Source organism: Anoplopoma fimbria, chromosome 4 (genome assembly GCF_027596085.1).
Source record: "Anoplopoma fimbria isolate UVic2021 breed Golden Eagle Sablefish chromosome 4, Afim_UVic_2022, whole genome shotgun sequence".
NCBI classification, from domain to species: Eukaryota; Metazoa; Chordata; class Actinopteri; order Perciformes; family Anoplopomatidae; genus Anoplopoma; species Anoplopoma fimbria.
Window position 1 is genome coordinate 9,857,773 of NC_072452.1, and position 24,648 is coordinate 9,882,420.

Here is a 24,648-nt window from a genome sequence, read left to right on the forward strand (position 1 = left end):
GACAGAGAAAAAAACAACAACTATTTTAACTATTTTTAACTTTTTTAACTATTATTGCACAGTGTAATGTGTAATGTATATGTAAAGTCATTCAAACTTTACATATTTGTATTGTACCTTTATTTTACTTTTTTTTGTCGTTTTAATGTTGTAGACTATGAGCAAACATCAAGGACTTGAGGACAAGAACATTACCATGCACGCCCAATTCAACTGTTTTATTTTTAGAAACTGATCTGTGGTCTGTGGCAGCAAAAGTACCCGGTCTCCCCTCTAACGTCGTGTCTGTAACCCGCAGTGCAGCCTGTCTTTCCCCTCTCAGGGTTGGATTTTATTGGACAGAATAAAGAGATAACAACATCCACGTGCTCATGTTCACACGTCTTCAAATTTTCTGGCGGGATTTAGTCTCGTCTCTAATATAACGGCCATATCCTGACTCACACCAACAACCACCAGCAGCTAGAAGACAGCAGACTACCAGGGTAAACCTACGTTTAGTTAAACGGCATTAACCTGTTTGAGTTCAACCCTTTTGTATAGGTGACACAATGGGACACAAGCAGTCATCAAACATCCCCTTCGGTTTGTGCGGTTTGTCTCTTTCCACCAGAGAGGAGAACCTGAACTGCTCCACAGAGGGTAAGACAGATGCTTTACTTATTCACACAGCTTTCACTCTACTAATATTTGACTTAAGGTTGTTAAACATAATAATGATAATAATAATAATAATAATAATAATAATAATAATAATAATAATAATAATAATAATAATACTACTACTACTAATAATAATAATAATACTTTATTTATATAGCACCTTTTTTAAAAACAAGGTTTACAAAGTGCTTCGACAGACAAGGCAGCAAAACAGTGCAATAGATGAAACGTTAAAAACAATAAAACTAAACTAGGAAATAAAATGAAATAACAAGTGACAATCAAATAAAGGAACAAAATAAATAAAATCAAGTGAAATAGTAAACGAATATAAGATAAAATAGTAAAACCAAATAAAACGGAACATTAAAACGACGACATCACATAAAAGCCATTCTGTAAAAATGTGTTTTAAGAAGTGATTTAAAAGAGATTACTGATTCTCATAAGCCTTTTATAAACTACTCTTTTTTTTGTTGTTGCATGGAATGAGATACAAATAACATAAATATACTCTAACCTCAGTAAAATATAATACATGACAATATTATAATGATTGCTCAGACTAACTGTAGACTCAATTTTAACACTTCCATCTCATTGTTTAAAAAAAAAGGCAAATCTATGATTTGTTTTCACATCTTATCACTGCAACTATCTCATTATATGATTTGCACAATTGTTGAGAGAAAATTGAATGGCTCAAATATTTGACCCTGAACCAGTGTCCGAGCAGTCATCCCACATCTCATATTAATGAAACTTATTATTTGTTATTTTAGACAGACAGGAAATGCCTGTCACTCAGCCACTGCTGTACTGAGCCCTGTTCGGCTGAGAGAAGTTAACCGAGGCCGCTAGTGATGTCATAACTTTCCCAGACCCCTGTTGGGTGATGGGAAAAGGACAAAAATGATTGTGAGAATAGAAAAGGAAGTCACTGGACAAGAACCAATGTAATCCAGAAGAAAAGCAAACAAACCATTTCAGTTGTTTTCAGATGGTCCTGTTTCCTCCCTTTTAGTATTTTCAGCAACATTTATCGCCCCTGTTCACAAATAGATTGTGTTTTTCTTTTTGCTGGCATTATAAACAGCCATCTTATAAATCCACAGTGGTGGACTGTGGATAAAAGCTGTTTTGTAGTTAGTATGAGCACACTTTCTGTTTGATTGCTGTCATGTTCTTACACATATAAATACACATGTATTATGATCAGCACCAAACAAAGCAACACATTTAATGTGGGACAGTTTAACTCCTCAAGGGAACGTCTATTTGTCTTCAGTGCTTTGGTGTTTTTCACTCTCTGAATGTTTTAAATGTTCATGTAAATGTTTGGAGGTCGTTCTTCTAATTCACACCAATGTGCATCACTAGGTGGCGCCATTATATAACACTAATATGGTGGGGGTGGGCCATTAGAGAGCTCAGCATTTATGACCTGACTTTAGCAAGACAAGGGATGAGTTCTCTGGATTATTGTAGCCAAGCTAAGCTCATTTTTTTTTTTATCATTCTGTTCTTCTGTATTAGATCTCTGCAAAACAGTAAATATTGGATATTTAAACATCCATTGTCCTAATTTAAAAGTCACATTCTGTGAGGCAACAGTGTAACAAGACATGTTTCCTCTGTGGCTCAGCAGAAGTGGTTGCTAATGTCCTAGCAGCAGGAGGGGCTGTTTTTATATTGTATATCTGTTCCTATATCTGAAGCTATAAAGCAGAGCCTGTCTTTGAAGAGGACTAGTGCTTATTGTATATGTTGGAGCGCTCCCCCCTTCGACCGTGATGTCAGCAGGAGACCTGATACCATCAGACAGAGTGAGTGTTTTGAAGAGAGGATGAGAGTGGAGAACAGAGTTAGTGGTTGAGAAAGCAGAGTGTAGGCTTTCAGGTCAGACTTTATCCGTTGAACAAGGATCCATCATCATGACGGCTTCATCTGCTGTTTTCAGATCACATCCCGCTTAGTTCATCTCAAGTTACATGCTGAGCAAAGTATCTATATTATTGCACATTGTGTGTCTTGAAAGTAAAATACGGATGAGTGTGAGTACGACCTCTGCTGTTGCTCTCACATGTGATTAAGCTCTTGGGTGGCATAAGGAGAGGCAGTTAAACATTCAGCACCATCTTAATTATTCAAGGCTGCTTCACTGTGTGCATATGTGTGTGTGTGTGTGTGTGTGTGTGTGTGTGTGTGTGTGTGTGTGTGTGTGTGTGTGTGTGTGTGTGTGTGTGTGAGAGAGAGACTTAAATTTAGACATTGTGACTAGTCCATAAGAGTGTAAGTGTGTGAGGGTGTGTGTTTCTGTGGGTATTATGAAAGAATTAGACAAAAGAGAATGAAAATGAGACACTTTATCAGTAATGTTCACTCGAAATATATGTCACCTACGTCTGTCTGTTAGCGTGTTCAGCTGACAATAGTTTTAATATTGGGTAATTTCATCCTTTGTGGCCTGCATTATTCTAATGAATCCATTATGATGAAATCTTTAAATATCCATGTTTGAATATCCTCACTTTTGGAGAAGCTGGAATCAGCAGCTATTTAGCATTTTTTCTTGATTAATGACTTAAACCAGTCTGTCCCAAAGACTGAGTTGGGACTGCCAAATACATTTTCAGAATTTCTTCCACAGCCTTTCATTTAACATTTATATCTGCAGTATACCTTTAAGCCACACGAGGGAGCATGAATGTTTGTATTGTCGTGATAACTGAAGCCTACTTCTGGCATTTAATTTAATATAAAAAAGCTAGCATACATTCTGTTTTTCTAAGTGAAGAGAGTTAAATATTTGGTCTCATTTATAGGGTATTTAACATGTGTATATGTTTTCAATAACATGCATTAATCTAAGTTGTGATGGGAGTCAAAATTGTCAGTTTTACGCACAAATTGGCTCTTCTCACAAGTAATAGATAAGGTATATTGTGAATTGGGTCACGATGGTTTGTCATTTTAAAAAGTGAGCCAACTATAATTAAAAAAATATTCCCAATCAATCACCACTGAATGACTAAATATTTTAGCACTCATTACTATTACTATTGTTCTCAGTATGTTATCTAAACCTAACCCTATATGCAAAGCACTCAGCAGTTCATTTCAATCTGATCTTTTTGCAGCTTAAAGACAAACAGCAGACCCCAGATCTCCCTTATCACAATCTCAGCCTCCTCCCTGTTTTGTTCCTTGTCTTGTCTCCGGATTTCCAAGCAGGGGAGAGAGTTTTGGCATCCTTAATGAATAAATAAATAAATAAGATTTGGCCTATTGTGTGGAAGCACATGATAATGCTATCATAGAGACAGAAGAACAATTGCTGAAAAAGACTTTTGTTTGTTTTGAAAAAGACCAAATTGTCTCTTTAAGTTTTAAACCTGTGTTTGTAAAAATGTTTAAAACAAGGTGGTGGTCACTATTCTGGAGCTTAATGTTATATACCACTGATTCAAACACAAAGAGAAGGCGAAGCTGTACAAGAATTCATGATGGACACGCAGCGAGTTTTGCCTCTGTAATGCTTCTTGTTGTTAATAATCCCCTGGGATATTAGATACACTTTAGGAAAGGAAGTTCTCATATTTACAAGTTCCTAAAATAGCCTTGTCACCAAGCACTCTCAGTATATCAGTGTCCTACCCGAAGCTGGGGCCCCGCAGAAAGTTTCCCACACGTGTCACAGGCCAATGTCATGACAAGGGGGTGAGGGAGAGAGGAAGGGGGCCAGGGAATGGGAAGGAGGCGAGATTAGATTTAAGGAGAGGCAAAGAAAATAATGAGTAAGATAAATAAGAGCTCCCGTTACAAGAAGACAGGGGTGACTGCAAAGGGCGTGGATGGTGGTTGACTTCATGGCAGCAGAGGGACATAGAGAACAGGAAAAGGGGCACAGATGGGCGGAAGCACTCAGCTGTGTAAAAGTGCTAAAGGTGAACCGAGTGTCTGTGAAATTGACCTCGCTGTTTGCCCCCCTGCAAATGAAATGCGGGGGTTATGTAACGGGGTGTTTATGGCCCCCACAGCTTGGTCTTTCATCTCGTTGATGACAGATTTCAGAGATGTACCTGTTGCTTTCCCAGTTGTTTACCTGTTTGAACATATTGACAACACTTGAACACTTGCAACACTTGAATTTCCCCCATGGGGATCAATAAAGGAATATAATAAAGGAATATAATATTGGCTGCATACTGTACATTGTGACATCTCAAAGTGTCCTGGCTATGAGATCAACTTACAACTTCCCATTAGCCCATGTCCTTCCCATGGCAGTTTGTCTTTGATGTCTGGTATGCTGTCCGTCTAAGGAGTGAGCCTCCAGATAGCAGATAGTGTCCAATCCAACACATTGCTGGATTCTGACAGCACAGGAATTATCAGTTGCAGTGGATGCCACTTACTGGCAAACTCCTCATCTCAGGCCTTAGATTAAAGTAAGAAAGTAAAAAATGTGTTTCGATTATTGTCGCTTCACTTATGATTGACCTTGACAGTGAAGAGCGGTGAATGTGTAAGGTCGGGCATTAGAAGGCTGTTTTCTCATCAGCTGAGGGGAGAAGCACGGTTTTGTGACAGCACAACGTTTAGAAGAGAATCCTGGTCCATTTTGAAACATACAATGAAAACTGACTTTTCAGTAAAGTAGGAGACATCTTGTGTCCTGTTGTTGAATTTTTTATTTAAAAAAAATCTTTGCATATTCGTAGACTGGATGTCGGTAGATGTCATTTTAAGAAATTGTAACAAGTTAATTTAATAAAATTTTTGTAAGTCAAATCCTAATGGCATTGCATATGAAGATCTACAACATAGTAATGGAAGACACTAAGTAAGTTTTGGATGGTTATTATGTTGGTTATATTAAAGGTCTGTACGAGATTGGGAGCATTTCGATTGCCTGATCCTAACCTGGTGTTGGCTGAGCCGGCAGCTTGCAGCTAACAGTGCTAAACGTGCAAACTACAATGAAAGCCTGACACAGTGTCTACCTGTGGGAGAACAAGAGGACGGGGCCTAGACGACATCAGCTGTACCCTTTGAATGAGAGCAGTGAAGAGTGGCGTCCGTGAGCTGGTCAGTGGGGCCCGCTAACATGCACCAACACGCACCAAAGCAAGGAGAGGCTCGGATAACAGCATACATACACTTTTCTATCTTCTGACCTTAAGAGTTCATCTGTTTTCCCTCAAACACTAAAGTGTACTTTCAATGAAACAGACCAGCTCTCTGTTCATCAACCCCATCAGAGGGAGCCTGTTCCTTTGCTGCTAATCTGTCTCTGCTTTCTTGTTCAGCTGAAGCCACGGGGCTGCAAATCCGTCGTGAAAAATAGCTGTTTCTCCCTGGACTTCACTTATTTTTTTCATATTCATAGTCTGGAAATCTAATGATAAGGCAGGAACACAGCTGATTTCCTCCCTCTGTCTTCTCTTTTTCTGTAAATTCTCTTTTTGAACATCAGTCTTTACATAAATGGCAGTAATAAATAAAAGATAAGGATGTTAAGAAGGGAAGTGTTTTTACATACCATTTTTTTTATTTTACGTGAATATTTGAGGTATAGGGAGAAGAAATACACAAGATCTTGTTTTTATTTACAAATTACTAAAAAAATGATAGATTCACACAGATCAGTGTACATCTCACTGTCATTTTGTCAGAATGTGTGACGGTGATCAGTGATCCTGAAGTGATACCTCAGGTAGCTGGAAAGAAGGAAGCCTCCATGTGCTCAGTGGAGGGCATCCGCCCAGAACAGAGTGGTCGCTAGCAGAGGAGAGTCGGCACACACCTCAGCTTCAAGCTGCTCCATGGGAACCAGGGATGTATGGCAGCTGTTTCCCTGGAGACCTGGGACTAACATGACCCGCTCTCTAATTACCTACGCCCACCAGAGTCAGGAGCGAGGCAGGGAGCATGCCTCAAGACCCTTAGCACAGAAACATTTAATGTCTCTTTGACTTCTTGTTACATTATTCTAAAAATATTTGTGGAAGAGAGCTGCGTTAAGGCAAAAGGACAGCAGCTAAGGACATGAGGGCTGGAGAGGAAAAGACACAGGCATGTGGGAGGCAATGCTGCCATCACTGTAGAGCTAAGCTGACAGGTAAATTCGGGAAAAAAAATTGGTTTTAAATTGTGTTGTTTTGCTGAGGACAGGTGGTAGAAGGAGTGTGACCTGAAGTCAAAGAATCATTTTACATGAAGTGATGCCACACTGTCCGCCTTCATTAAAGCCTTGAAATCTCCCTTGATACCAACAGAGCAGAACGTTATTACTGAATCTGCTGGTATACTGCTGCTTGTGGCTTGAAAAAGAAATGCTTGATTATGCCCCCCCAAGTGTCAATTATATGTCCTTCATAGCTGTGCAGAGTCCAGTGGGGGGAACAAAAACTGCTTTGTGTTACCGCCTCTGTTTTAGTTTGCTCACAAGTTCATTTGTTTTTGATCTGGGGATCTGTTATTGGAGGCCTGCCATGGTGAGAGTGCAGAGACTGTGATGATATCATGAAAATAATAAGCATCCAACAACAGCCGCATGGTGAAACCATATGGAGTTACATTATTTTGATGTTACTGAACGCTCAGACGCAAATGCTGTATCGACGAGACTGACAAAGTAACTTCTATGACCTTTGACATGTGCGGACCACTACAGTTTGTCCACGCTGATGTTTTTTGCCATATGTGGGAAATTTGGAGCTGGACAGCCTCTTAACCTCCAGTAAGTGGTAGAAAAGGGGCAACTGGTAGAAAAAGATTGAACAGGAAAGCTCTACTAGCAGAAGGTTACCATACATACCGCTCAGGTCTGTCTTACTGTCTCCTGCTACCAACTTCAGAGGATTGGAAAAAGGTTTGGAATGAAATATGCTATTATGTAATGTAGTACCTGGACTCTCTGTTATCCCTATATGCCCTTTCCTTTGGGACTGTGAGACAAAACGTGCACACACAAATGGTCAGTATATAATATGACTGGCTGGTGGCTGTTGTTCCTAAAATTTCTTTCCCTTCCTGGAAACATTGGAATCTTCTTTCCAACCGAGAGACTTTTGTCCAAGCTTGTTGTTGAAAGTGAGCTTAGATGTCTTTTTTAGCGTGCTGAGTGACTGCACAGGGTAATAATAGCAGAAGTATTTTGTGTCATAACCCCTGGGCCTTCAATGGGTCGCTGAGCGCTCCGTGGTCAAGGTCTGCATCACTGTGGGGGGCCGGCTGTGTATAAACATTTAGTTACCTCTAGCAACATGCTGGAGTTACTCAAATCTGTTAATATTTGATTTTTGGAATAGTGCCAAATTGGGCTTTACATCTTGTTCATATTTTTTGTTTTGTTTGTGATAGTAATTCCATGATGTTATTTGAGGTTTAGAGAGGAAATACTAGATTGTGTATGTTGGTTGAGTGTTTACTGCTATTTAATTGCTTCTGTGTGTCTAGCGGTGTGGGTATTTAAAAAAAACAATTTTCACCCTCACGCTATAATACAGTACAGTAAAGACCGAAAACCTCGGTTCCACTTTTCAGGAACATTATCTTCAATAATCTGCTGCCTTAGGTCTAGTGAGAAATGATCAACACATGAAAAGGGACTCATTAAAATGTTAAAATGGTTGTAGCTGAAAACCCCCAAAATGGAGCCGCTCAGCAGTTCCTCAAAACCACTTCCATTTCACTAATGAGATTTTGGATTCTTTTCTTCCGAATATTTGAGACTGAAACAATTTAATGGTTAGAATTTGGGACCCTGAAGGCAATTTCTGACAAGCCTTAAATTGCCTGGGAAGCGATTTCCTTTTGAACTGTGTCATAAATTCTAATGATGTTTAATTTTTATCCTCTTAACCATAGGTTAGTTGTTTGAAATATACCACAAGAATTCCCTGCTCCCCCCGTACGCCTGACAGGATTAATGTGAATATGGCAAGAGTTTTTTTTACAACTGCGGTGCGACAGTGAAATGCTGTGGGTCAACAACATCCATCCCTTTTTAAGATATTATCCCACAAAACACACATTTATATAGTTAAACACACACCAACATGAAACCCTTTCTATATATACACACCCAGCTCTCTTTATTTAGCATTGTATACCTATCCTCTTTACAAGACAGCCTTCTTCTTTTTATCCGTTTTTGAAAAATGCTTGAAAATATACAGCCTTAACTTGTAAATTTTAATGCTCGACCAGAATGTCTATTTCTGGCTTGTGCCTGACAGGCCGTCCTGAGCGAGCCTGCTGCTGTTTGTGTGGAGTCATGTTGAAATTGACAAAGACCTTGACATAGACACCCGTAAGTCCTTCCTGTTCCTCTTTGGCCAGAGACTGGACACCGCTCAGAGCTGTAATTAACCCTCTGTCAGCTGTATAATTCCACAAATTTTCCACTGCATCAAGCATGCTGAAAAGATGAAAGAAAAAGGAACAAATAAGGATTATATTCTTGTGTGGAACAATGTTTGTCCCTTTGGATCACACTTATCAAGATTGATTGCTCCATCTTGTAAATCAATAGACGACAGTATCGATTATGAATATCTTCATTTTTCCATAGTCTTAAGCTGCGTTTACATCTGAGGCCACTGTGCAAAAGACTAGAAGAAGTTGGCCATGTTGATCTGGGCCAAAAGCGTTTCCTGCATCTCCTTCGGTGGTGTATCCGCTCTTCATCCCAGAGAAAACCGAGACAATAGAACAGATGGAGGAAGAACACTGTCCGTGCATCTGGTTAAATGCACTGAAAGGCCGTTTTTAGCATGTCTCCCACTGACAGAGAGGCCTAAAACAACATTTTAGTGGAGCCGTGCCACTATTTCATCTTCCGCTAGCACAAACTGAAAATTTTGTTTTTCATAGCAAAGGGCAACATTGATTTACTGATATTTTAGTATACTTTGAAGTGCTCGATTAAAGCTAAAAAGACATTCAGACTAAACATTTTTTTTAATGCAGCCCCTTGACAGTTTCCATTGTGTTAGCGTAGCAGGGGTCATTTAATGTGAGGGGCTGACGCGTTACGTAATGTCATGATTTAGACTCCTTCAATGGAAAATGAATCAGGAAATTCCTCATATCACAGTCAATGTCAGTGTCCATTATCATTACAATTTTTAACAACCTGCCCACCAACAGGAAGAGGTGAATCAGTGTTAGACACGAGGAGTAGACAGAACTCGTAAAGCAAAATATTAATTGAGGAAAACTACTTCTTGGAGGATGATCAGAATCTGACAATGTCTGTAATATTCGCTTGTGCTTTTTGGGTGTTTTTTTTTAGTGTTGAATCATAACAGTTCATAATTGACCTTGGAAACAATATTTTGCCCCAAAAAAACTCCACTTACTCTATTTTTCCAGACATTTAAATGTCATTTACAGCGTCACAGCCTTCCTAAGTGGATGAAGTTTGCTCTGTTGTACTGAGCAACTGATCTCCTGTTTCTCCATGACAACTAAGCAAACTCCATCCACTGTGGAAGACCATGAGATAAGGTTGAAAGCGCAAGAAAAGTAGACATTGAGTTAAGTTTTTAATTTTTGTCAGAAATCCCATGTTTATTTTTCATTTATGGCATGATGACATGTTTTGAATTGTTCTACGGTTAAGGTATAGAAGAGGTACAGACATATACTGCATTAGATCATTTATAAGGTGTGATATTTGATGCTGTCTGCTTGCTGTTTGTATAAGTACTATTTGTAAGTATTTACAGTATTTTCTCTGCACTGAAAAAACTTAAATCATGAAGAGAACATGAGTAAAAAGTTCTACACCAATTCTCAATTTACTGCATTACTGTGCAGTGCTCATGCCAGTGTCAGTGCTTTGTTTTCTCACTTGCCAGTGATTCACTTCATGGTGGTGTTTTTAATTTACTTAAATCCCAAATTGCAGAAGTGAAACCAAGCATGCATGCATTTTGTCAGCGCAAGACTGCCACAGCACTCAGTCTCATGATCTGAGGATTTTCGAAATCAGAACAATCTGTAAGGGAATCGAGCACATGGCAAGAACTCCCCCTTCAATGGCTCCAATTAAAGACAAATGCTGCACTGTTGCCTTGATATGAACCTTTTTCATCATCTATATACTTTGGCTTTGGCAACATTTGAACTCATTCTGTGCTTTTGAAAAGCAGGTGCTTGACTCAAATGGCCTACTAAAGGGACATTGTTTAGGATTTAACACATAACTATGTATTCAGTGGTGCATAATCACCTGAAAATTAGAATGAGAGCTTCATATCTACATAGTGAGTGGATCCCCTTCACGCAGTCCGTCTTGTTGCACCGCCATGTTTCTACAAGGCCACAGTGATTCTCCCCTTAAGAAGGGGTGAGCGGAGGGGTATTCAGTTGGATGTGATCTGCAACTTCACCGCTATAATCCACTAAATCCTGCTTAAGAGTCAAGCTAATGAAAAGACAGGAGCACTTATTGAAAACAAATGTGAATGCACTGTAGAAAACAGTGCGCCAACAAAGAGAGGTGACCAGAAAAACATTGTTGTATGAATGCGGCTCATTGTGCTGGCCCATGTGTGTTTGATGGAGATGGTTGTGTTCACTTTGAAGGTGGGTATGACTCACTTCATCCATTAGATCAGTAGCTGGGGTTTGGACAGCAGCCCTCCCATGATACTGAGACCACCGCGTACAAACTTTTTCCCAAACAGCCATCTGCTCAGCATTGCTACACTGCTTTTGAATCTCTTAAGAGAATTAAAATACTGCAAATGTAACACTTTGCTTTCCAAGACCCAGTCACTGCGCCGCTCTGCGTGGCAGCCGTCACACCGCTATGGGCCAAGTTTCCTTGAGCAAACGAAGCATGTCTGCCCTCCTTCTCTGGAAATAACTTTATTCGCTATAGGGGCCCTCATGAGATCGCTGCATCATAGATGCTCGATACCCAAAAAAGGGGACAGTATGCATTATGGTTCAATTTAGAGCAGAGCCTTCCTGTTTGCATCCTGTTCAATAAAAGTAGACGCAGCTTTCTGACAGTGTGTTGTACTGTTTGTCCTTCACCTAGTTTTGTTGGTGTAAATCACAACTCTGGACCAATCATTTTCATACTAACTAATCACACACAGGCTTGCCAAAATCTACCGCTCTCTACTGCAGTGGTCTGACTTGATTCTGTTAGATTGGAGGTCAAACCAACAGTGTGGGCTCTTTCTCTGTCGGTCTCGCCACCATCTTCCAGAGGCCTCTTTGCCTCTTTCATGCTGTCATGCAATCAGACTGACATATCTGTGTTAGCTGTGTCCAGGGGTCAGCGCTGAGGGGGGTGCCGGGTTCTGATTTAGGCTTTGACTGAGTAAGAAGCAGTCCACCCACAGGCTCTCTAAACTAATGTGTGTTGTTTAACATTCTACTGTCCTCAGACTATTTGAATGCACTGAGTGAGTTCTGACTGGATATCAGAGTGGTATATACAGCGTGTCAAGTGTGCAGGCTCTTCATAGTTCATCTCTGAGCGTTGTTGTATATTTTTGATTCGACCATTGTTAATAATCTATATTATTTCTTTGCATTTTCTTAAAGTACACATGTTTTTTACTGCAGTCCAGAAGGGACAAACCAAGCACTGATTATAGATTCACCATTTGCTTTTCAAATTCTTTGTGTAAGCCATCATAATTCTCCTACTTCCTTGGCACAAGGGAGAAGTTTCAGTTGGTTGAAATTCATTGCTAATTGCTGCCAAATCCCACTCACTACACTTTTACACTGAAAACACAGAAAAGCCGGTAATCTTATATGAATTGTTTTACATTTTGGGAGATAGGCTAAATCGCTTTCTTGCAGAGAAAAGATGGATACCACTCACATTTTTGCATGGTAAACTTACAGTATAAAGCTACATCAGGCAGCCAGTACATTGACTGAAAACAGGGGAAACAGCTAGCTCCCAAAGGCCTGTGCATACCGTGGCTTCTTAAAGCTCACCAATTAACATGTTATATCTTTGTGATTTAATCCCAGTCTTCTTGTTACTATGAGGTTGCCGTTTGTCTGGGCCCTCCTAAAGCGTTACGATCACAAATTTCATGTTTAAGATGTGACATCTCAATGATTAATGTACAAAAGCCACAAACCATTTTTCAAGGTTAGGGGAGCTTCATCGTCATGGTTGAATAAATGATCCGTTTCATGTGTGTTAAAATCTGATTCTTTGTTGATATCAGGAAATCGTTGATAATTGTTGATAATTTTGACAGCCACTCGAGGGCTTTGTCATGCTTACATACTTGAATGAGCGTATTTCCTAACATTTCTCTGTGCTATTTAACATTTCTGCAAACGTTCAACAGAGTTGTTTGTGCTGAATATCTTGAACGTACAGTTCCTTCCCTTTGAAATAGATTCAGCCCAGCAATCATTACGCGATCATTAACACCCCATAGTCTGCATTCAGGCTGTAAAGCGAGCATTAGGGGAAGCAGCACTTGTTCCTGCAGCTCTGCTGTGTTTACAGGGAAAGCTTGATTGCAGACTCCATCGCAGCCTCATATTCACTTCCTGTGTTAATCCCCTTTGCTGTAGCAGATCTTTCTTTCTGAGTCAGCGGTGAGGGCGTGGGGGGAATTTCATTTCTGCTTTGCTTCACCCCAAACACCATTCACCCAAGGCTCATATAAGGAGCCTCCATATCCTGCTCAAACAAACAGCATTGAGAACGTAGAAACAAATGCTTTTGTCTCTGAGTTATATTTAGTTCCTGCCTGCCTTCACCCAAACGCCGACTCTCACGAGACTTGTTTGCCCTCAAACTGAGTTAGATCATGTATGACCACATTGGCAGCTGCAGACGCTCTTTTGCTTTGTATGTGATATGGATCATGTCTGAGTAGTCAACCAGCGCAATATGAACATTACATTGACATCAAGGAACATTAATTAGCATTTTGCATCTACATTTGCTTGCATTTCTTAACCAGCAGGCTTTGTTCAGGATATTGGACACACAGCTGCTGTAACACCCCAGGCCCCTCCAATTCACCACTATATGGTAAGATACGCTGTCCCGGCACTCCCCTCACTGATGTCTCAGTCCTATAAACCCTGCAGGCCATGGCTCCTCAGAGAGTGGTGTAGTCCAGAAGACAGGAAACAGCTTGAGAGGAGCCCAGCAGTCAAGGCTGTGGGAAGGCACAGGATAGGGTGGGAAATGAGGGGTTTTCCTCATATGGGCTTTTATAAAAATTGTGCAATCCATGTCTGTGTATCCGACGTATTGAATAGGTGGTTAATTAATGTGTGATAACCCCCCCCATGATGGTCTGTGGAATCTGTGATTTAAACATCTGACAGGAAGGATCAATAGTTCTGTATATATCTTCTGTTTTCATATCAGTTTAACCTCTTCAGGATGTGAAAAAGCAAAAGGTTTTTTTTGTCAAAAACAACATGATCAATGATCTTGTAATCATTTTTAATCTTATCAAAGTTTGCACCCTTTTGTCCCCCTCTATATGTAAATGTGCTGCCAAACCGTCTTCCTTTACATTACTGTCTGTCCTATAAGCTACACTCCCTCATTAGGCTTCATCACAGGCTTTGAGTGAATAATCAAAGGAATTATTCAGAGGCTCTGTGATGCTCTTGGGGGGGGGGGTCTCTGCTTACTGTGTCTTTAAAGTCGTGCAGAGGGGAGCTCCACTAAAGCAAGGAGGGGGCTGCTGTGCACCAGTCGGAGGTGTCAGCCTGTCGCAGCGGCTCGGTGGTTGACATTAAGAGGGAGACCCGTCGCAAGACTCCGATCGCACTGGTTCCAGGACAGACACTCACCGGACCGAGGGACGCATGGATGGACAGAGATATAGTGCAATCGGAATTAACTTGTCAGCCGGTGCGAGGAATCTCTGGACATAATGGGTAACACGACACCTAAACCTTTGATAGGTGAGACTTGTTATTGTTTTATCATTCACGATGCTTGTAATTGTTGCTGGGTCTGTGCAAAAACACCGCTTTGAGAGCCAGAGACACACATGGCTGCTGCGGGGGAGCTGAGCGTGATTCTCTGGGAGCGAGGACCAAAAAAGCGCTCTCTGCAACAAAAAACAACCAAAAAACACTTTTTTTTACTCAATCATGTATAGAATTGTGTCTGGATTTGAGTGATAATGAATGTAGCTGTAAATGAAAAGCAGAGTAGGCGAAATGTAGGGCGACAATTGATGCCCATCATCACCTAAAGTAATTCATGTTTTCAGTAATGCAGCCTTATTAACATTGACATCCATCATCAGAAACACATTAGTTTTTTTTTTTTGAGAAATGATATTGAGTATTGTTTTAGCATTGAAATACTTATCTTAAATGCATCCCTGATGGTAGCAAATTATCATTTTTTTTAAATTACTTGTAAAGACCCCAGCATGTGCATTCAGTTTCTGCTTTTTGCATAATCAGATTGTTTCTGTGGAAATCTGTCTATAATCCAGACATGATTTATTGTTGTATCACCGTATTTTTTTTTTTTTGCAATACAACATTGTTTCATACATGGATAAATAGAGCAGGCTACTTAATTAATCCCATTGGGAAATTGCAATATTACAGCAGCCAAGTCACACATGAATCACATAACTAACATGGGGACAGATAGGAGGTCATTAAGAAAAAACAGAATCTTGACTAGAAACTGATCAAACACTATGAGACCATTCTCTAATACATATCATGTTCTGCCTTCATCCTAAATAATTATTCCCGCATGTGAATTGATCGTCAGCAAAGAGTTTTTGCATAAATCTGTGATTATGAGCTCTCAGAATATCACATTGTCGTGACATCTACATCACTACATCAGTTCCCCATATCCCTTTGATTTAATGTCTGTCACACTCCCACGCCCCCCCAACAGACCCACTCAGTGGCTAGATGATGTGGTTGCTGCCACCAGAGCCAGCTGACGTAGGGTTTGGACTGAGAACAGTTAGTCACAGAGGAGCAGACTCAGCGTGGGTCCTTGCTTGCACTGTATGGTTTTGATTAACATGGAACTAATAGAATATCTGCGTTTACCCGGGTCTGTGTTAGAGATGTGCACAATCTATTAGACACTAGGTTTTTATAGGTTCATCTCAGACAGTGTAGAATCATTTTGCAGGCTTATTTGTGATGAAGAAGTCATTAGATGTGAAAGAAGTATCAAGTGATGTCACACTGTTTATTTTCTCCAAAAAATTCATGTTTTACAAGTTCTAGAAGCAAAACAGACCCCAAAATCCATAGAGGCTCATGTCGTGCTCACTGAATGAGTTTATACATATAGCCTAGAGATATGAGAGAATAAATAGACTCATCATCAAAGATAAGTCTGACGGATGCACATAATCTGTTTTACATATCAAAAAGCCTTCCTCGGCACGACAGTGTGCCTTGTGCAGTCTTATGATTGCATTTATTTGGGCTTTTTCTTTCATCAGGATAGACCATTCCCATAATTGACTAATAAGCTGGTTGTGAGACTTGAAACTGAGCTTTGCAGGATGACCACCTTGTTTGATCCTGAACAGGTCTCTGTGTGCTCCCACTGTAATTTCAGTCTTTCTTATGACTTTCTAGTCCTAACTTCAAAGACGTGTTTTTGGCTGTCTCCTATCTTTTGCTGATCTTGTGATTTTTGTGGTCCATCATGCAGGCATCACCTACATTGCTGTTAGCAGGAGGTCTGAGTGTTCATCTATCTCTGGCATCAACCTAGCTTAAGCCCAAGCTCACGTATTACAATTACATTCAAGTCACAGAGCCAAGACTGATTTTTCCGGAAAAATAATCATCCAGAAAGACGTTTGATAACACGGACAGCTTTTCTGAATGTGCCACCAAAATCATAAAAAATACTCTTCCAACAATCTGCTATCCCCTGCACTGCGCAAAAAAAAAAAAGCCTTAACCTTAAACTATATTTTTTATTCAAGAAGCTGGAAATTACCAGTATCCTTGCTCTTTTTGTGCCACAACAGATTACTTTTTGTTGGAAGAGTTATTTTGCTTTAATCAAATAGAAAGAAATATTATTTCAAATGCCCTTAACAGTTTTCTTGGAAACAAACAAAATGTTTTCTTTTGTAGTAATTGTGTGTAACCTTGAAGTCTAACAAACATATTGAATGCATTTCTTTCCCAATAAAACATTTGCTAAGCATATTTTGCTAGCCAATTATTCATGTTTAGTTGCCAGCTGTCTTCTTCTTCCCTGCCTTTGTTGACACATTGATGTACCACCCAAGACTGCATTTCCTAGCGCATTATCACCGCCGTGGTGTGAAACCATTGGCAGGGCTGTGCGTTGCATATGCATGTGCGCCCTCCTGCACAAGGCAAACAAAATGGGGACCCGCTTATTAAAAAAAAACAGTTCCACAGCACTGCTAAAGGTCAAAAACTCTGCAGGGTATCATTAACTTTGTTTCACATTGTACAAACAAGCAAAGAGGTTGTTTTCGGCTAAAAACATTTTTATGCTGGTCTTTTTTTAAAACCAGAATGTTAAAAGAGTTTTTCATAGCAGAGGTAGTTGATAAACGACCTGCTGAGCTTTTCAAAGATAGCCTCTGACTCGAATGAAATGTTAATACACAAGAGGCAAGAACTTGGGCTATTCATCAGCGCATGACCTGGCGGGCTATGCCTTTCATCTAATAATGGCAAACAAGTGTCTATAACAGTCTTTACTGAAGATCCTTTAACTGCTGAGTCCCAGTGTGTCTCTCTGTCAGTGAGGCAGTTAAGCCTAAAGCCTGTAGGCTGATCCTCAACTTGTTTTTCTCCATAATCTTTACCTAAAGAGTTTTTTAGTCCCCCAAAAGCCAAATTCCCAGAAGCAGAGAGGAGCGGGGCACCCGCACATCATTTGAGATGTTACAGATGTTCTTCCTGCTGCTCCATAGTTTAGAATATAATCAGTGATAATGTCTAATTTAGGAAATGTACTGTGGAACATTTCCCTGAGTTATTGTCTTTACGCCGGTTCACAGTGAATTTTAAACAGAAATGTAATCACTCTGTGGCCCCAGAGGCGAGTAGAAACAACGCCTCCCTTTGAATATTACTCTTTACCATAAAAGACCCATCTACAGCTTTCATTTGATTTAATATAAAACCCCATCAAATGTCCAGTTTGTCTTCGTTTGATTTCTGATCCATGTTAATTTTGTTTCGTGATGCTTCATGAAGAAATGATTCCCCAAAGTAGGACATTGACTCCTGTGAAGATGCGATCGAAGATTAAGCCTTTCATTTGGGTGTTTCTTAACTGACGAGGCACTGTGTGATTCATTCCATTTCTGAAGATAACTGTGGAGGAATGAAAGGGGCTATTCAGGGTTTGTTTATGCTGTAGGCTAAGGGTGTGTGTAGCCCATAAATAAGAGGAAAGCTTATTGCATCTGTTGTCGACTTTCTGTAGATTTTCGTTGTTGTTGTGTTTTCTCTCTCTCCTGTGATGCTATTAATATAAGCACGGCTCAAATATATGATGATTTAACATAAGCAAAATGTCCCTTTTATGTTTCCCCGTGTTATATGCTCATGGGTTTTGTCTAAATTCACCTTGTGTTATTTCTGTAATATAAATGTCCCATATGGATGTGGTAAGAAGACTGATTTGGGACAGTTATAAATGTGGGTTACATACTAAAAGAGACTATTTAATGTACTTGTTGAGAGACACAGAGAGGCTTTATGGTGTCAGTGCTGGAAAGGAAGTGCGTGAGACTGTGGGCTCCTTTACATAACCAGCCTCTGCCCTCTAGACCAACTGCCATGGACCTCTTGCAAACTGGTTATTGTGCGCTGGTTTGTCGCCTCTTTTTCCAACAGCTGTTGTCACTAACATTCCTGTTTTGACCTTGTCCGAGTCGCACAAAAGCAGACCTGTTGTTGACATATAACGCTGCCGTCTAATTTGGTTGATCAGGTTGAATCATTGATTGCTTTCTTTTTTTAAATCACTGTACCCCTGATATTTTGGTGCTCACAGATGCAACTCTGCAACCCCGTCCGGTGGCCAGCAGGCAGTACTACAATCTGCCTAACAATGGGGCCGGTGTGGAGAGAAGAGCATCTGCTGCTCCGGTCAGCATCAACATGGAGTCACCTCGCTTTCACCCCCACGCCAAAGGCAAGAATATCAGGCTGGATGGGCAGCTTCGCCGTGCCACACGCAAGAACAGCTTCTGCAATGGCATCACTTTCAGCCACAGGCCGGTCCACCTCTATGAGAAGGTTTGTTCTCAACTCTGTATTACTCACTCTTTTAACTGCTAGGTATGTAAAGAATAAAAGCTACATTTTCTTTAATTACATTAATTCAGGTGCGTCTTCGCCTGAGTGGTGTGCACACTGGTTGGAGTGGAGCTCTACGCTTCGGTTTCACCAGTTTGGACCCAAGCGAATTGGTCGCTACAGACATCCCAAAATACGCTTGCCCGGACCTGGTGACACGGCCCGGCTACTGGGCCAAAGCTCTGCCTGAGAGACTGGCCTCGAGGGACAACGTGTTGTCCTTCTGGGCTGATCGCCATGGAAGAGTTTTCTACAGCATCAACGAAGGAGAGCCCATCCTCTTCCACTGCGGGCTCAGCATCGGCTGTCCACTCTGGGCCATCATAGATATCTATGGCATCACGCAGGAGGTCACACTGCTTGGTAAGCACTTTATTATGTTGTTTACTTGCTCTGCGAAATGACTCCTATAAATAATAATAATAATCATAATAAAATGATTGTTTTTGTCATGACTGCAGCCGAGAGAGGCGAGCGGAAGCTGAATAATTTTCAAAAGAGAAATGAGAGGAACAAATTTCACAACTGAGTGGTCATGAATTTATACACCATCCATAATTAGAATTAATTTACATAAAATATATATATTTTGACTAGAAATGGAGTCTATTAAAATCCATGTATATTGACCATGGCTTTGTAAACCCCAAAACCTCAGGAACTTATTTTTATAGTGTCAACACATTCACAGCTAATTTAAGCAGCTTCCTGAGTTCAGAAAGCAGCGTTGACATGAAGCTCTGCAGCAGTAGAGGCCAATGAGTACGTATTAAGGCCTGTGGAGGCTCAATGATCTGCTATCTGTGTGAAAAAACTTGTTTGTCTAGAAAACCATAACCATAACATAGATAAACAGGATGTGGATCACGGATTTAACCCACCCTGAACATCTCACTCCTAACTGCTCTCCACTCTCTTACTATCACTTTCCCTTCGCTTTGTCACTTTCACCCTCTTCCTTCACTTCCATCACCATTTCCCCTGTGGTTCCCTCTCGTACTCACTGGGTGTGTTTATCTTCAGTCTGACAAGAGCTATGGCCATGTTTGGTAAAGGCGGCAGATCCCGGGAGCTTTGGAGGGGCCAGTGCACTCAACTGCTCCAGCATCACTAGAAATAGTAATAAAGGAATGTATCATAAGTCAAAGGGGAATACTAGCGCCAGACTCCTTTATAACAGTCCCTCAGCTGTAATATGAACTCTGTGCATAAAGCGTGGTAGCTTAGAGCTCATGTTAAGGAAGAAAGGGAAGTATTTGCTTGTTACTGTCAAATAAACTTCAGGCCAAAACAACTTCAAAAACAAACTTCACAGTTTTCTCATGTTTTTAAAGATAATTATTCAATTGAGAGAAGAGAATAATTAAATTATTCATTAGTTGCAGTCCTACGGTATGCCTTTAAAAACAAAAGCGCTCATAGAGCAAAAGCAGACATCAAAGCGTCTGTGGTAACATGAAGATAACATCTCAGCATCCAGCTTTTCCTCAGGCATCATAGAAGAAAAACAAACTATGAAAAAGGGAAAAGAAACAAAAAGAAGCTCACTTGGGGACAGATCATATCACACTATGTCACAAACTTGTTTTTTCATATTCTCCACCACAGAAAGCATGTTTGCCGAGAGTGTGGGATCCAGCTGCCTGAGCGCTGCCCGTCTGAGTGCCTATCTGCCCCAGAGCAGCCACGACTCAGCCAATTACAGCAACAATCAGCTGGAAAACAACCAGGCTGCTGCTGCCAAGATGGCCAACCTCCAGATCAATAACTACACACAGCACATCCCCTGCTGCTCCTCCACCTCGTCCTCCTCCACGCTGTCCTCATCTGCCTCGGCTGGATTCAGCACCCCGAGGGGGGTCCGGGGTCTACCTTCTCCGCTGGACAATGACTTGCACTTTCACCCCGTCCGTGGCTCTGATGTAATACTCTCTGCAGACCGCTCAGCCGCCTGCATCCACTTTCTGGACAGCAGTCGGACTCTGGTATTCTGTGACAGGCCGCTGCATGTAGGTGAGACTTTGTACGTGGAAGTGGGCCATCTGGGCCTACCCTACTTTGGGGCGCTGTTGTTTGGTTTAACATCCTGTGACCCGGCCAGTCTACACGCCGGGGACTTACCGGCAGACCCTGAACTTCTCCTGGACCGTAAAGAGTATTGGGTGGTACATCGGGGCTTCCCCATGCCTTGCTCTGGAGACGTGCTCAGCTTCAGTCTGCTGCCCAGTGGAGAGGTTCATCACGGGGTGAACGGAGTGGGACGTGGCAGGCTGCTCTGTGTGGACTCCTCTCAGGTCCTGTGGGCCTTTTTCACCCTGCATGGGGCTGTCAACAGACTCAGGATACTGGGTAAGCTGAGTGCATCATCATGAATCAAAAGCCCAAATATCAAATATTCCTCTGTGGTCTATTTTTGTAGTTATGAGATGAGAGGTGAAGGCAAAAGGAGTACTTGAAGCAAAAGTGTGACATTCTGGGAAATGAGCATTACCTTTGTTATTTTTTTAATAACAAATTATCTTTTTGTTTGTCAATTAAAGCCAAATGTTTTTACAGATGAATAGCTCTTTGTATCACTCCATAAATCAGAAAAAAGCCATGAAAAAAAAATCTAGTTTTTGCCATGTCTTCAATCATGCTATGAATTATATATGAACTAACCCCTCTGCAAAAACATTCAGAAAATAGATAGGAAACTGCAATGTTTGGTCTATGTAAGTGCTACTGAAAAAACGCCCTTAAAGGATATGTTTTGTAAAATTCCATACATTTATAAGACACTCAAAAAAACCTAATATATATCTCCATTGAACTTCCCCAGTAGATTACTTACATTAAGACTGAAATTTATGTTTTAATATGCAAATGACGCTCTAACTTAAGCACATTTTTGTTGAATTTGGGAGAAATCTACATTCACAAATAGACAAAGAATTGAAATAAACAGCTAAATGTGTATTTTGGATGTTTTTCCTTTCATGCAGTCTGTAAGAAGACATGTTATTGAAGCAAAATAGCCCAAAATCTCAAAATTAACCTGTGTATGAATTTTTTTCCCCCATAATGTCTCGCCTTAATGGTAGGAATGAGGGTGGTAACAAAGTTTGGAATCAGCTCTCTTCAAGAAAGCACATATTTCCCAGACTGTCTAACTTTTCCTTTTATACTGAAATGATAAAAGCCCTAAAGGACATGAATTATCATCAGTCTATTATTGAGTCTAGGCAGACCCTACAGATATTTTCTCCCAGACTAGAGGAATGCATTTAAGTAGCATGTGCCTGCTCAGTTTAGAGCTGTGACCTTTCTGTCGTAAATTCCCACTACTCCCACATAAACTCCCATCAGCTCAATATTATCATCAAGCAGAAACTGAAAGAAAACCACTTTAGGAAACTAAGGAATACAAGTATTCATATCTAATCTGACTGGTTAGGGTCGGTCTGTATAAAGCCTTTCAGTTTAGCTTTACACTCAAACAGTTCAAGGACTCTGTATTGGAATGATATCAACTACAGTTAAATATACACTTGAAAGGGCACCTTTAAAGGCTTTCCAAGAATGTAATTATCTGGGTTTTGTTCATTTGTGTTTATGTTTGTGACACAGGGACTCTGCAGTCCAGTCCTCCCTCCACATCTCCCAGCACTTCTCAGAGCAGCAGTCCAGACGACAGTGACTCAGACCTGGCGTTCAGTGTCAACAGATCCTCCTCTGCCTCTGAATCCTCTCTGGGTAGGTTCCCTCATGTTGACATGCCTTCAGTGTTTGTAGAAAACCCCACGAGGTCAGGAGGAGCAGCAGGAAGGCTGTTATGGTGTAGAGGGAAAGATGTTTTGTTTCACTTTCGAAGTGGCAACAACGGATCTCCTTTCTTATGTGACATTTTCACATTGTTAGACATATACCTCCATGATCGGGTACATACTAGCAAAGTTTAGTAGAGTAATCAATTGGTCAACTGCTAAAAAACAATATATCGGGAGCTTTTTTCATAGTCAATCAAGTCATCTCTAAAGAGGAAGAGCCAAACATTCTCTTATTTAAGCCTCTAAAATGTGAACATTTGGTGCTTTTCCTTGTCATAACATCAAAGTAAATTGAATATTTTCGGGCCGTGGGTTGCATAAAGACGACGTCAACTTTGACTCCAGGAAATTGTGATCGGCATTTTCATCTGTTTTCTGATGTAACATATTAAAAGAAACATAAACAGCAGATTAATTGATTATGAAAAATATCTGTTAGTTGCAGCCCTAACACATACTGTTTCAATAATTCATCAAAGATTAGATTCTGACATGGAAATTTGTATTTGTCATGGCTCATAAATAATAAAAAACACGCTCCAAAACACAGACAAAGAATACAGAATAGAACATATAAAAGCAGCCGTATTGAAGATCTGAGCCTGGCATACTCTTCCCACAACAAGGCCAAGAACAAAAAAGTGACCTGTGTACATGCCTCCATGTCTGCTCTATTTCCAACACCCATGTTTTCTTTCTTCTCATCTAGTTACTGCTCCCAGCTCCCCTCTCAGTCCCCCCGTCTCTCCCACTCTCACCGCCTCAGAACTGCCCTCTGCTGGAAAACACGGAGAATGCACCATTTGCTTCGACCAGGATGTGGACACGGTCATCTACACCTGTGGACACATGTGTCTGTGCAATGACTGTGGGGTCAAGCTGAAGAGACAGATCAATGCTTGCTGCCCGATATGCAGGAGGCCTATCAAAGATGTAATCAAAACATATCGGCCATGATGGTCCACATGTTTAAACAAACAGGTGATGTGACTTTCCCTGCTGGATGCCACCTGTGTCCCCATCTCAGGCTTGGTTAGAGACGGATTTTGATCGCAATGGGAGATTAGCCACACCAGAACATAATTGTGCCTATATTTCCATTTTATATGGGTGAATCATTTCTGGAGATGCTCTTCATACGCAGAGCTGTGATGGAGCTCATCTTAATACATGAACTGCTGAAGGAGCTCCTTTGTTTTGTCTGAAAAAGAAGAGATGTCTCATATGCTCCTGTTTTGTATTTTCAATGTGATGTCTCTTACGTCACATGTATTTGCTGAAAATCCTGCTGTCGATATTTTGTCCTTAACCCTATTGTGCTAGATTTATGTGTGCTTCAGCAGTATATGTGGACCGTAGCCTATGACTTCTAGTGCCTTAGATTTTTGTCATATTGTGTGTCCAAGTAATTATGCTAACAATCCAAGCCATATTTTTAATGTACAGTAATGAAAGCTTGTGGTGAAACAGACACACGGATAAAGAATTTATGCAAAAAAAGGTGTAATAGTCAGCGGAAAAATGTAAGTGTATGGTAAGTGTATTCAGTGGTACGCTTTCATGAAAGTATGATTGCAAAGAACAGAATGAAGTGTCTGGTTTTGCACTTTGAGAGATAAATAAACAGGGACTAAGTATGATTAAAATGTGTTTGGATTCATTAATAAGACTTCATTTTCTAACATTCTAAGGACCAGTGAGTAGGATTTAGTGGCATCTAGTGGTGAGGTTGCAGATTGCAACTGAATACCCCTGCGCTCACTCCTCCTTTTCCAAGAGTTTCGGACGACTACGATGGCCTTCAGGTAACGTAGGAACATGAAAGGATCTTTCTAGAGCAGGT

The 24,648-nt window shown here is 40.6% G+C and overlaps 1 protein-coding gene across 1 annotated transcript; it reads left to right on the plus strand.

Annotated features, from left to right (window-relative positions):
• The first annotated feature begins 602 nt into the window (after nt 1–602).
• neurl1b (neuralized E3 ubiquitin protein ligase 1B) lies at nt 603–24,439 on the plus strand. Its single transcript, XM_054598099.1, has 7 exons — nt 603–642; nt 13,638–14,601; nt 18,692–18,936; nt 19,026–19,359; nt 20,605–21,345; nt 22,606–22,731; nt 23,515–24,439. Exons 2-7 carry the CDS (start codon nt 14,571–14,573, stop codon nt 23,760–23,762), a joined length of 1,725 nt encoding a protein of 574 aa, XP_054454074.1. The 5' UTR covers nt 603–642; nt 13,638–14,570; the 3' UTR covers nt 23,763–24,439.
• The last annotated feature ends 209 nt before the right edge of the window (nt 24,440–24,648 follow it).

Bases quoted from the DNA above. Each gene is read 5' to 3' on its own strand.
- neurl1b (XM_054598099.1), top strand. From the start codon at position 14,571: ATGGGTAACACGACACCTAAACCTTTGATAG. The intron at 18,937-19,025 runs GTTTGTTCTCAA...ACATTAATTCAG, and splicing joins CGGTCCACCTCTATGAGAAG to GTGCGTCTTCGCCTGAGTGG. The intron at 22,732-23,514 runs GTAGGTTCCCTC...CTTCTCATCTAG, and splicing joins TGCCTCTGAATCCTCTCTGG to TTACTGCTCCCAGCTCCCCT.